We start from the raw sequence: 15,415 nt of genomic DNA, 5'->3' as shown, positions 1-15,415 counted from the left end.
AAGTGGATGTGCGAATATTTCCTTTGCATGGATACATTCATCCAACGTTATGTAGGCCTATCATTCTCCAATGTTGCTGGTTGCCATGGAATCTATAATATTAACATTAAAACAGAAGCCGTACATTAAGTACGGTTTAGGCTATTCTATGAAATCCAGGTACATTTCATTTTCGGTTTATAAAAGGAAACCGTAGATTAAGAGACGTCCACTGTAGGAAATCATTCAAACGCCAGTGGAACACATTCCCAGAAGTTCTGTATAACTTTACTGGGAGGCTGATGTTCTTGTAGTAGTAAGCTGTAATGACACTGACGTCGCTGTCTCTCTGTCGCTGGCTAATGCTCATTGCCGCGACTTCGACTTTTACTGACAGAAAGTCGACTGTTGTTAATGCCCTAACATATATATATATATATATATATATATATATATATATATATATATATATATATATATATATATATATATATATATATATATATATATATATATATATATATATATATATATATATATATAGGCTATGTATATATATATATATATATATATATAGGCTATGTATATATGAATGAATGAATGACTGAAATAATAATCCAGGTATTCAGTTGACAAAGGAACAGCCCATACTCATTTTTGCCACTAGGTGGTGAAATGTTACATGGCATCCTACAAGATGAAACTACTACTTTGTCCACTAGGCGCCTTCCTACTCACAGACTTAAACTATACATATTCTCACATACCTGGGCTATAACCTTCTCACAAGTAATAGTACATAATGTTTATGTGAGGTAAGGTGTATGCGCGCGTGTGTGTGTGTGTGTGTGTGTTACAGAGAGCGAGTGATAGAAAGAGAGAGAGAGAGAAGGAGAATGTAAAAGTGCGTATGGTTATCAGTTTATGAAAGTGGAAAGACAGATGACCCTGAGCAGTGGAATGACCACTATTGCCTGTATATCATCTATCACTGAACAGACTTGTATTCAACCCCTACTCTTGCACACCTCCAGGTGTGTGTGTGTGTGTGTGTGTGTGTGTGTGTGTGTGTGTGTGTGTGTGTGTGTGTGTGTGTGTGTGTGTGTGTGTGTGTGTGTGTGTGTGTGTGTGTGTGTGTGTGTGTGTGTGTGTGTGTGTGTGTGTGTGTGTGCGCGTGTGCGTGTGTGTGTGTTTTAGAGAGAGAGAGAGAGAGAGAGAGAGTGCATGCCATGCTCACATAGTGTGTGGTAATTATGTGCCGAGGAGACTAGTCTATCATAGACACACAGACACCTTGGGTTCTCCAGAGAAACAGGTATATCATTCATTTCAACAATTCCATTCCAGTTCTTCCTAAGGAGTTTGAGTTTTAACCTTTTCTATTACATTTCTCTCACTTACCAACCATGGTTGACAACTATGGCACCAGCTGTACTTTAAAACAAATCACCTGTGGGTTTAGCCATTTGCTGATAGCAAAACATTATTTTAGGTTAGACTGACAAAACCTTCGAGAAAAATGCATTACCACCAATACAGACACAGCAATGCCATTGCAAAGGGCTGTTCCCAGTTGTCAATGAGTGATAATAACTGTTAAGAGCAAACTCATGCAGTTGCACATTATTCACATACTGTAAGCTGCCCAGTGCAACAACAAGTCTTTTGCAGTTGGCCAGTTTGACTAGCCTAAAGGTGCCTTGCTCATAATATAGGCAACCCTGTGATAGTTACAGTCAGAGAACAGATTACTTTCCTTGCAAATTTGACCAGCAACCCTACTAAAACAAATTCAGCAACAAAAAACGTACATGTACAAGAGGTACACAGGACTTAAGTGATTGATCAGTGTTTATCCCGCCAGAGATAGAGAGAGATGAGAGAGAATGAAATGGAAACGTTGACTACACAGACAAGAGAGCCCGGATAGGTGGCAAGGCCTCCTAACTCCAAAGACGAAACTCAACTCCCAAACAGACAGAGATCTCACCTGTCCTCAAATGACAGCAGCTCCTCACTTTGTCTGAGGCTCTCAGACAGACCCCTGGAGGACCCCTCAGTGCTTAGAGATACAGCATCGGGTTAGTGTTGTATTTGTCAGGTTGGCACGTAGAATGGCCATGATGGAGAGATTAAGATTGTGTTGGGGAGAATTGGGGAGAACTGCGTGTGTGTGTGTGTGTGTGTGTGTGCGTGTGCGCGCGTGTGTGTGTGTGTGTGTGTGTGTGTGCGTGTGCGTATGTGCGCGCGTGCACGAGTGCGTGTGTGTGTGCGTAGGTGAGCAAGAGGCGGAGGGTGAGTGAGCAAAGGATGGAGAGAGTGTTGGAGCGAGAGACAAAGAATGGAAAGAGATAGGGGGAAATGGTTCAGTAATACGATTTGGTTTCTCCCTGAAGATAACTCGCTGTCTAAATTCATTTGGCCAGGGTGTGCTCACCCGGATGGTAAATGTGTAAAAAAAAAGAGAGAAAGCCTTTCATGTGTTTTCTTAATTTCTCCCTTGTGGACAATAATTTTATAATCAAGTAAACTGATCATCGAATCCTCGAAGGCCATCTACAGTAAAATATAATACACTATATAAAAAGGGGTTCTAGACTCTCTCAATCTCTCTCTGTCTGTCTCTCTCTTTCTCTCTCACACTATCTTTACTAGCAATAAGCCGCAAGAGTGACTCTGACCGTCTTGCTGTTCTAAAATCACAGAAAAGGCTTATTGCATTTCTAAAACGGTTACTAAATATGGCAACATGAAAATCATAGACATGTCCCAATTAAGCCCTACTGATGAAGCCCTACTCGTTCTAAGTCAGTGGTTCTCAACCTGTTGGTCGGGACCCCCAGGGGGGTCCCCACATGATTTTTTTTTTTTTTGGGGGGGGGGTCGGGGGGGTCCCCAGAGGACAGTAAAGGGACAATTTAAGGACTTTTGACACCTAATGATGAAGGTGAAAAAAAAACATTACTGCATCAAAAGTAATCAATAAACTGTATTAAATGTCATGCCTCAACTCCTACAATTCCAAATGCTTATCAGGGTGGGGGGGTCCCCAGTTCAAATACCTTTTATTTTGGGGGGTCACAGCCTTAAAAGGTTGAGAACCACTGTTCTAAGTGTTGGTTAAAACAAAAAAAGACGGGAGAGCAGTATATTGTGTGCGGACATTCCATTTTTCTTCATATCCCAATTAAGATCAGATTTGAATAACAAATTCACTACAAGAGTAATTTTTACAAGAAAGTAGTCCCCACACTGCCTGCACAAATATGGAAGATGCTTTGCAAATGCATGGAAGGTAGCCAATGGTTTGTCGCAGTAGACTATTTTACAGCAGGACTGAGCCAATCAGAATCAAGGACTAGAACTCAAATCCGTTTCAGAATCATAATTTTACTGACTATGAACTCCCTTTGTTGTCTTTGCGATTGTCATACATGGGCTTGGTATTTCTTTGCTCAAATTTGGAAAATGCCATTAGGACAACAGAGCCATGCAGTACCCCCACACACACTCCCTGTCAAAATGTCACGTCAGCAGGCTGCATTTCATTTAGAAGAACTCAAAAGTTTTCCATGACTGCAATGGTTAGTTGCTTACAGTAGTGTTGAAGTCGGGCACTTTATTTTTTAATGCAGTGAGGTGAGTTCAGTTTTATTAAAGAGATTGGGTTCACATGCACACTGTCACTCAATGATCTTAATGCGATTATGAGAAATCGCATTACAGAGAATGAATAAATACATTTTCATAATTTCACACCTCATTAAAACTCGGAAACCTCATGACTTTTGATTCTCTGAATGCACTAATGAACTTCATGTTTGACTGAGATCTGCCACTTGTCACTAATGATATTCATTAACTTCATGTCAGTTTAGAATTTGATGCAGGGTGACAAATCATTTTGTAGAGACTGAGAACATGATTGTGTCTTATATTTAGGTCATGAATTCATTAATTATACTTCTTTATTTTGTATTTAACCTTTATTTAACCGGGAAAGACTCACTGAGACTATATATCTATTTTTGCTAGATTGGGCTGGCCAAATAGGCAACAGTGCAAGTTAATACTTGAAAGATTCTGACAAGCACAACTTACAATGCACTCCAAAATCCATAGATTATTTTGACAGTTTTATAGACATAACCTATATACTGTACACCATAATCAGAGTAAGCATGTCAGTTTGTTTCCCAGGGTCCATTTATTGATTTTGTTATTATTTCAAGCTGTTATTTGTAATTCACATTCAGCGAGGCATCATTTGTGCATTGACATTGGATATATAAAAATTTAGATGTAACATTTCCTGAGCGTTACATGAAGTAATGCAGATGACTGCAATATGTAATATGAAGTACTGGAACTGTGAACTGGATCATCAAGGAAAATAGCAGATCTACAAGCTCACAACGCGTAATGATAAATCTTACTTCACTGCATGAAGCAATACATTCCATAGGAGATATTAATAGATATAGGGAGATAAAATCAAGATACAATTCAAACAATACAACTTTTTAATTTGTTTTGCTGTGTGCAAAGGGAAGATTATGTATTCATCAGTTGGCCTTGGAACTGCAAAATCAATGGCCTTTTGTTAAGATTTTGTGACATTTGAGAGTCACTTGAGGCAGAACAACCTTCGTCTAGGCCTACATGTACACTTTCCTATTGATTTAGAAGCTTAATGCAGTTGCTTTTTAATTCATTTTCAGGGAGGAAGAAAAACATATTTTTCCAGCAGCTTTTTGTTGCGGGACTCTGGGAGATCAGGAAGGCTATTTATTTATCCCATCTGTAGTTCAGATCTCTTGTTTATACGCTGTAGTATTTAATCCAGGATTAAAGTGCTGTCTAAAACCTTTCTAAATTTTGGTTAGGTGCCCACCCAAATTTCACACTGCCATGCTCAAATGTGGATTAACCCTGTTTATGTAGAGTCAGTGGGACTAAACCTGGGAGAGGGCTAACACTACAGTATATGCTGGAACTGCTCCTATTCCTGGGCTGAAGCTGTCATGTGGAAAAGGGTTAAATTAATTAACCCTTGGGAAAGCACTTTTAAGAATTGATGCTTCGGTATGTCTTTGGGGATTTACCTCTTGGGATAAGTGGAAACACACACACACACACACACACGCTCACACGCTCACACACACACACACACACACACACACACACACACACACACACACACACACACACACACACACACACACACACACACACACACACACACACACACACACACACACACACACACACACACACACACACACACACACACACACGTGCCATTTGTTCACTTTAGGAGTACTTTTGTAGCTGGATCAGAATTGGCTCACCGCAAGCAATTATAAGTATTTCCCTTTAGTTAACGAAACCATGGTGGTTTCATTTGTCCCACCAGTTTTACAATGAATCCATTCAAGAAATAAATAATAGTACTTTGCTTTCCATTGTTGCTTTACTAAAGCATCTCTGAGCCAGACAGCTCCTCATCCTTGCTAGACACAAACTAGACTATGAGCTTAAGTGTTGTTGATTTTGAACAGTCGATTCCTGTATCTCGACTCTACAAGCAGTATGGTTTATGAACAGCTTGCATTGCAAATCTGTCAGTCATTAGTTTCACAACCAGTTTTTGAACGATGCCACTAAACTGGATTGATAAACTTAGATCCCACTGGGAACTGGGATAAACTCAGATCCCATATCCCAGAGAAATGGTCACTTTGTAATTGGCTAGCAGGTTGTCAAACATCTGCTGATTGATTGTTGGTTAAGGACCCCTTAGCTGAGAGAGAGATGAAGCAGGGACCCCCCACTACATATTGTATAAAATTGTGTTGCAGATTAAAGTTTTTCATACAGTAGATAGCTTCATAGACTTGTTTGACATACATTATCCTTTCTATTAATATGTTGGATTCATGCTAACGTGTATTTTCAGATAGTTAACCTTTTAAACCCTCAATATTTAGTCAACTTGACCATTGGCTCTGTACTTGGTCTGCTCTTTTTCTCTCTACACCAACTCTCCGAAAATAGCAGATCTACAAGCTCACATCGCCTTGCGCGAGGCGTTGTGAGCTTGTAGATCTGCTATTTTCGGCTAACGTTCCACATCACACAAAGATTTGGCGCACCCCTGTAGGAACTCTGAGGACCCCATAGGGGTCCCGGACATCCTGTTGAAGACCCCTGGATTAAAGCATTAAATGCAACAAGTGGAACAGTCTTGAGGCAACGGTGGTTTGCCTGGTACTGAGTGATCTCACCAGCCTTAGAAAATAACTCAGTGATCTTGTGCCAGAAAATGTTGCCCACCCCTGGTAGAGTAATACCCACCACACACACTCACTCACACTACTACCCCATTTTTGTTCATAAGATATAGTCCAATTATTCCAATTTCATCAAAATGAAGCTGTAAACAGTATTTATTGTAACAAGGTGTTGATGAGCAGCACTTCAAATGTGAGACAAGACACGCACGCACGCACGCACGCACGCACGCACGCACGCACGCACGCACGCACGCACGCACGCACGCACGCACGCACGCACGCACGCACGCACGCACACACACACACACACACACACACACACACACACACACACACACACCACATTCAAATACATAGAGTATAATTAATATGTACACATAAGCATACACAGACACACCAGTGCCCACACTGATGTGCCAGCAATAGCCATATACTGTACTGTATGTAGTAGGCTAGGCGTGAGATAATGACAAAAATATAAGTAATTAAAAGGATGTGGAAATAATAATGAGTGCTCAGGCGTACACCCACAAAACACGCTCTGTGATGACAGCATTGTGAATCAAAGCTACTCTAAGTTGCTAATTAAGTATCATTTGGTGAGACATTGGGTTAGAGCACAGGCTTGAAATTAGAAGACGTGTCATTTAACTTTGATCTATGTGCATGCATGCATGCTTGCATGGGTGTTTGTGAGTATTAGTGGGTTCATGCTTTCAAAAGTATCTGGTGTGCGTTGTGTGTGCACATGCTGTTGATCTTTAATCATCTGAAGCAGAATTAATACTATATCATAGGGGTGCTTATTAGTTAGCTGCTTTCACATTTTCACCTTTAAGTTATTTATTCTAGACATGAAATGGTGGAGCTGTAAGTGAGAATGCAAATGACTGACTTTGTAGGATGTGACATACGGCAAATGGACTTGATGCTTTCAGCACCCTAGTAGTGCTAAATTGGTCTAATGTATGATTGCACCCATATGGCTAAATGTGTAAATGGACCAGGTGTCCAGCGAATTTACATTGAGCTCGTGGGCGTGTTAATGACGTTTCTACTGTTGAGGACATGAGCCTCCCACAAGCGCTTGGAGCGAGTGGTACTGACATTTGCTATACATCTCTGAAAAACACTGGTCGCAGCAGTTGAAGCAGTTCATTAATTTGAAATACTGCATATTCACAGAATCGATCTTCCATCATCAATGGCTCATAAGGAAAATGTTATTAAAACACAAGCAACAGCTTTTATCTGGTGTCTCCTCGACTATGCCTATTCTGCTTGGTACAGTGGTGTATCAGTGATAGGTTGCAGACAATACAAAACAACATCATTAGATATCTGTTGAATGCTCCTCTGAGGGCACGTGTTGGTAATGACCAGTTTAGGGAGGTGGGGAAGGACAGGGTGTGGATTAACTTAAGCTTGGTCATACAGTAATGCTAAGTTGATTGTACTTCAGTATGAAACCAGGGCGAACCAAACGGTTTGATACCAAGAGTCAAAGGTTGTGGCAATAGTTATTTTATATACACAGGTATTTATCTTTGGAATGAGCTGCCTCTGTGTGTCAGGCAGTCTCAATCTAAACTGTCCTACTATATACTGTTCTCTCTCTTTCTCTCCCTCCATCTCTGACCTCTATAACCTTTTCTCTGTTTCTCTGGCTTTCTCTCTCATCTCTCCAATCTCCCTCTGCATTGTTCTTAATAAAACTGCAGTGTACTTAATAAAACTGAAATGTCACAAAAATGTTTTGTGTTGTGTCTGATCAACTGTATCAACATCACAGATAAAAGGTGCAAGTTTCACATAAGCAACCCGCATAATGTTGGGATACAATTCACAGCGCTTCCGCATCCAGTGAGAACCCACCGTAATACTCTATTTTACTGTGTACCTCAAGGCCAGGACGCCTTGCCTCTGACAGACAAAAATGTAATACATGTATCTCTATTCACTACAAACTGTATCTTTCAATTTGTGCCTCCATTTATTCTCTCCCTCAATAATCTCTCTTCCTTATTTTTTTTCTTCCCCATTTGTATCTTCTATCTGCAGGGACCCCAGTCGCCCGACTAGCCTGCTGCCCGCTGATTGGAACTCAGGACTGGGCTTTGGGAGAGAGGATGAGCCCCTGCCTCCAGGGTTGGAGGCGCTGCCTCTTAGACTGATGCAACAGGACTGCACTGCCGTCAAAACCCTGCTGCTCAGACTGAGGCGAACTCTACAGGAGGTGGGGGACAGATACACACGCGCACACACACACGCACACACACATGCACAATTTGAACGGAGATACTGTATAAGCTGTATGACTTGTATAAAGGATTCCACCACAGGACGAACACATTTCTTGTGTTTGAAGTGGAATTTCGCAGAATACTAAATTCTCCATTTTTGTCTCTGCCAGGCCGAAAGGCATGGCGAGAGAGTATGTTTTGCCCCCTGTGCGTCCGTCCGTGTGTCCGCCCGTCCGCCCGCCCGTGTGTCCATCCTTCTGTCTGCGTACAGCTAATCTCCACCACCGTTGACCCGGTCGCTGTGAAACTGTGCACACACACTCCCTGGATGCCACAGCAGAACCTCTGCCCCACATTTTTCAGATCAGCCTGTCATAGCGCCACCATGAGGCTGACTTTTGCTAAACACATTTTGGGATATTACGGTACTCCTACAGATTTTGTCCAAAAAACACGCAAATCGGTACACAGTATCTCCATAGCCATGTGATCAACACGGATCTGTCTGATTTTCCATATGCCATCCTGATTGGCTAAAATTGGCTTCCAAGTTCCGATCTGCGTGAAACTTCGCACGCACACTCCCTAGAGGCCAAGGAAAAACATTTGCCCTGCATTTTTCACATATGCCTTTTAGAGCGCCACCAGGAGGCTGAGTTTTGTAAAACACATGTTTTGCTCTTACTCCTTCAGATTCTGTCAAAAAATCACGCAAATCGGTACACAGTATCTCTATAGTCATGTCATCAAGATGGATGTGTCCGATATTTCATATTCCATCCTACTTGGCTAACATTGGCTTCCAAAGTTTGCAGGATAGGTCCGTTTTGAACAAAATTCCTCAAATCATGAACGCAGTGTGCGATTTCCATAAAATTTTGCGCGCACATTCCCACTAGGCCGAGGAAGAAATGCCACCCTTTTCACATTGGCCTGTTATAGCGCCACCAGCAGGTCTAATTTAGCAAACCACATTTTTGGAACAAAATGCCTCAAATCATGAATACAGTGTCCGATTGCCGTGCACGGCCTAAGAAGAAATGGCCACCCTTTTCACATTGGCCTATTATAAGCACCACCAGGAGGCCACAATAATCTACCTGACCTGGCGGAGACTTGTTACACATAAATCCCCTTTGAATTTTTCCCTTTCATATTGTTTGTCCAAGTAAACAACACACACACACACACACACACACACACACACACACACACACACACACACACACACACACACACACACACACACACACACACACACACACACACACACACACACACACACACACACACACACACACACACATATATACAGTAGGCCTACATCGCTTCTTTACCTATATTCCGCTGTGCATTTCCATATACTGTATCTGCTTACATATTTTCTGCATGTTTATGTGTATTTGATCTGTCATTAACTTCTATGTTTGGCACTATATATAATGAAATAATCGAGCCTACATTACGGACAGATACATTTCAAAATTCAGTGAGAGAACAGAATTTATTTTATTTTAACTGTATTCCTGTATTCCCATGCCTTAGAAAAAACTTAAACAATCTAAAAACTGTTTTTAGTTTTTAGAAAAATGTTATTTGATTTTCCTCACTCAAACACCTGTCACAGACAACTCAGTCACAGACCTGTAATTTATGTTTTTAATACATCTAGTCATCTTAATAAGAAAAGTGATGGTTGCATCACTTGGAGCCACACCAGTGCTTCACTGACAATTTTGTGTGTCAATCAACTACTATTCATCATAAAGACATCATCCCTGCCAAAGCACAGGCATTTATGCTTTTATAAAGTCTCTACAATCAATATGTTGTCAACTTTCGGCAAAGTTTACACTCAAATACATGCACCCACGTTAAACTCAAATACATTTTAAAGGCTTTTGAGTTTTACTTTGGGCAATAAGTCTCAATCAGAGTGAATAGGGGGAAACAGTGAAATTAGCTGCACTGTTTCAAATTAGCTATAATGGTCAATTAGTTAAGCACTTATGCATTTCAAGTACTTTGGTCACACTGTTAAAAATCCAAGTACCATATTGATGGTCACAGTGTTCAGTCATGCACTCTCTCTCACTGGCCTAGTGCTGTAGAATGGAACGTTCTGAACCAGAAGTAGTGGTGCTGTAATCGTTGGATAGCGGTATTTACTGCTATCACTGGATAGCGGTATTTACTGCTATCACTGGATAGCGGTATTTACTGCTATCACTGGATAGTGGTATTTCATAAACAGTCATTTATTTTTCCATACATATGTTTTTACTTTACAATGTTGATTCAAAGATGTGTAAACTTTGGTCACTTACTGGCACAAAGATATTTAATTTGTTTTACTATGGAATGGAATATGTAATGTACAGTATATATAATATACTTAAATATACAATAATGCTAACAGTTCTGTAATATATGTAATATACTATATACTGTATATGTGCATACTGTACATATGTGCATATACTGTATATGTGCACTGTACCCAGTGGAGTTATGGGGCTGTACCCATAGCTCCACTGGGTACAGCCCCACATACAACATCTACGCGCCCTTTGGGCGTGTAGATGTTGTATGTGGGGCTGTACCCAGTGGAGTTATGGACAGAAGTAGAGTCGTATTTGTTTGAATGAGTAATTGTGCACCTACAGTATAGTGAGTGAAGTGGTTGTTTTTGAAAAGCAGATGTCATTAGTGACATCTGCTTTGCTTACATGTTTTGTTTGTTTTGTTTTGTCTCGCGGGACGCAAGACTTTGTTTTGAAGTGGAGACGTTAAATGGTTGTAGGCTAATTCAGTTCAGACTCAGAGCAGCAGATGCGGGGAATGTCCTGTAGATGTTTGTTTTGGGAGAAAATAATTGTCCGCATAGATTTTGAGTGTATGGTTTACTTTTAATTGTTGAAATAAAATGCATCGGGCACAGACGTGGCACGCACAGCTAAAAAGATCAGCGAGCCAGGGTGACGGCTTGTGTTGACAGAGGCACACATACACACGCACACACACACACGCACCGCACGCGTGCGCGCGCTGTGTGTCAGTGCAACGGAACGGGGAAGGACACTACTTTTCCAACAGTGGAGAAATGACAAACGCTATGCATATTTGGCACGACACGCAGATGAAAGTGCGCGCACGCACACAGACAGACAGCGCAACGGGGAGGACTTAAACAAATACTGTGGGGGGAAGTGAATCAAAAGAAGTGATGTTGTCCGTGGCATGTTGTTTGCAATAAACATAAACAACACGTGAAATATCCGTGTCCGCCAGTATGTTTGCACAAAACGATGATTTAAGTTACTGGATGTCCTGTGCGTGTGCACAAAAGTACGGCACGATACGATTGCAGTTACCTGTAGTGTGCTACTGTGCTGAGAGTATGACGCATGTGCAGTAGTCGACGCATATGTCACACATGCGCAGTAGGGTGGGCCTACCGGCTTGTGTGCCGGGCAACCCCTGACGAACACCACAGTGTGGGCATTTCAATTAAAGTAGTAGGATAATTAATGATACTAATACTGTATTATAATACTAATAATTCTATTGATAATGCATGTATTCCTTGTCAATTATTCATACATGCATTAACATTGTATCTCACTTTGTCTTGAAATTGCATTAGACATTTATATGCCAAGGAGCACAGATGATAAAACCTTAGACTCAACAAGTCTAGCTGAAAGCAAATCCATTATCTCTGCCAGGTTTCTATTTTCTGCTCCTCTACATGGATGACTGACCATCTCCAAATACAACATTATTACACACACACACACACACACACACACACACACACACACACACACACACACACACACACACACACACACACACACACACACACACACACACACACACACACACACACACACACACACACACAAACATGCACGCGTGCGCGCGCACATATATAGGCACAGACATGTGTACACACGCATTTGTGAAACGCCCCACCATTTCTAATATGAGTTAAAAGCTTGGAGATATGATGGAACTGCAGATGTATGATTCTCTCCCTCTCTGTTTCATCTGTATGTTTCTCTTTATGTTTCTCTGTGGTTCACCACAGAATGAATCGCTATAACACATACATGCACACACACACACACACACACACACACACACACACACACACACACACACACACACACACACACACACACACACACACACACACACACACACAGAGAGAGAGTGAGAGTATAACATAACAGAAGAACATGAATATTGGTGTGATGATGTTATGGCCTCTTTGCTTACTCTATCCTCTCATTAACTTGCAAATGTTGCCACCTCCCATCAGTGGCTGTAAGGCACATGGCAGCAAGGCTGGTGACAGGTCATGTCTGTTTGCTAAGCATTTTATTTACATGACCTTTTGATATTGAGCTGCTGATGTTCCGGTGTTATTTTGTGTTTTGTTTTCGTCCTCTCCTCTCCTTTCCATAATTCTTTGATGCTACAAAGGGCCACATCATTAAATGTCTAATTTCATATCATTCTGAATTGGGAATAGCTTTCAATTGTTTCAATAGTTTCAATAGTTTTCAATCTTTACTTATGTTTTGTGATTTTACATGAGGCATTATCTCAGATTTTATATATGTATATAAATTATATCTACTTATATAATCGAGGAGTGACTTCCGCCCCCCCGCTGACGCTATACCCACTGCTCTGTAGGCGACTAAACACAACGCCGACACACCACATCTCGCCAACACAGTAGCCACGGCGTGTGCGCAGAATTTACGGGTGGCGTAGGCCACCTATCATTGCTCACTACACAGTTTCCACGTCGCAACATAATTTATTCCACTCACCACATTACGGACAAAACGGAAGGTGAAACAGTTTCGTACCGTTTACCGTGCGCGACACCGAACGGCGACGGCTTTAGCCGAAACAACACGAAGCGCCGCCATTGAACTCTGCGCATCTCCACAACAACACACAAGCAGGTCCTTCGCTTCAACCCCCCCCTTCTTACGTACCTCTTTTGCCGGACCTCTAGTATATTATATATATATATATATATACATTTATGTAGCTTTGTGGAGTGCATTCTGCATTCCACCCGACCACATTTCACAGAAGGCCACCATCAGTTATTTTAAGCATTTCACTTACTGATTTTGCTGATGTGTATGTGATTAAAGGGGTGTGTCAACCCCTAAGCTCTGCTTTCCTTTGTTAGCCCATTCATCATCTTTAGACACCGTGCTCCTAGGCAGTCCAAGTCATTAAACCCAGCGCTCCCAGGCAGTTTTCTCCATTCTTGAATCTGAAAGGCTTTTTACTGAACCAGATCTAATTGAGGGGACAGTTGTGCACTAAGGCCTGTGGGACAGGGGTGACCTTAAAGATTGAGGGAGAGGGGGGGAGGGGGGGGGGGGGTGTGCGCGTGCGTGCGTGCATGTGCGGCTATGTGCAGTGTGTTTGTGCAAGAGTAGAATGTCTGTCTGTCTCTCTGCATGGTGAAACTCATTGATCACTGTTGACACATTGATGGGCTGATGCCATGGCACACCTTTAAGGGGTAATATGGAGGTATGCTTCTTCAAAGGGCAGCCAAACCAATAAACCATCCGAGTAGATGCTGTTCAAAGGTTTAGGCTCTCAGGTTCCTTAGGGCTTCCTTAAGACCTACTGTACTGTAGCGGTAGTTTAAAATTGTACCTGAACAATCCAGTTTGTTAACTCTTTAGCTGCCAGAGTATATACTACTAAATAAGGCCCAGCCTTATTTAGTAGTATATAAACCTTTTTTACCTTTTCAAGTAGTCACAGAATATTTATCTCCAGTATGATCGATCCCCTGATGGTTGCTAATCACGCTGCTTCCACAAAAAACCTTAGCTTAGCACGTTAGCTTAGCATTAGCTTGTTATGCGCTGTTAAAAATGATGTTTTTTTCTCAACTTATGCCCATTCATACTTGATTGATTGCATTGCCCACCAAAAATAGCTGATCTACTATCTGACAATGCGTCGTGTTGCAAGACTTTGTGAGCGCTATTTACGGTGCGTAACACTGACGTGAAAATAAGTATCCATCAGGCATTATCCTCCATCTAGCCTTCCTCCCTTTCCTTCTTGCATACTTCTTCCACATCTCTGTATTTGTATCACATCCTGAATGTGTGAAAAGAGATAGTCACATCATTATGTGTGGTCCCAGACAAAGATATGATAAGATCCTCTCTCATTTTCCAGTTCTTCCTCATCTTAAGCCCTCACAGGTGACATTTTAACTAGCTGTCAGGTGTTTTGTCAGAGTCAGGGCGTGTGCTGCATCCGTGCCTGCGTATGACTGTGTGTATCTGCTCTCATGTGAATCAGTGTGTATCTGCGCTCCTAGTGGTTGTGTGTTTTGAAAGTGCGTGTGTGTGTGTGTGTATGTGTGTGTTTGTGTTTGTGTTTGTGTGTGTGTGTGTGTGTGTGTGTGTGTGTGTGTGTGTGTGTGTGTGTGTGTGTGTGTGTGTGTGTGTGTGTGTGTGTGTGTGTGTGTGTGCGTGCGTGCGTGCGTGCGTGCGTGCGTGCGTGCGTGCGTGTGTGTGTGTGTGCGCGTGTGTGCGTGTGTGCATGCAAGTGGTGCATGTGGTGCTTGTTTACGCTCTGTGCCTGTGTGCACCATTCTAGCTGCCTGCTGCTTCCTGTCTACTGGACACCTGCATGGGGTTGAAAAGCATAAATGTGTCTGATCACAGCATGCATTATAAAACCCAGAGATGATGTACTGTAGCAAATTATATATGTATTAATAATTTGTAATATGAGCAACATAATACAATTATGTCACATCACGTTTGTGCCGCTAAGCCAGTATAAGTCCCTGATTGGCTAACCCAACCCATCGGCTTAACTGGTTGG

The 15,415-nt window shown here is 41.7% G+C and overlaps 1 protein-coding gene across 1 annotated transcript in view; it reads left to right on the top strand.

Annotated features, from left to right (window-relative positions):
- ccser1 (coiled-coil serine-rich protein 1) overlaps positions 1 to 15,415 on the top strand; it is a 190,323-nt gene that overhangs the window by 55,176 nt on the left and 119,732 nt on the right. The window contains exon 8 of the mRNA XM_084053866.1: positions 8,337 to 8,511. Coding sequence (XP_083909992.1) covers positions 8,337 to 8,511 — 175 coding nt within the window. The remainder of the gene's footprint in view (positions 1 to 8,336; positions 8,512 to 15,415) is intronic.

The sequence above is a fragment of the Gymnoscopelus microlampas genome (genome assembly GCF_963454915.1).
Source record: "Gymnoscopelus microlampas genome assembly, chromosome: 4".
Lineage (NCBI taxonomy): Eukaryota > Metazoa > Chordata > Actinopteri > Myctophiformes > Myctophidae > Gymnoscopelus > Gymnoscopelus microlampas.
The sequence above is the reverse complement of the archived record's forward strand: the minus strand, read 5'-3'. Positions and strand labels throughout refer to the sequence as shown.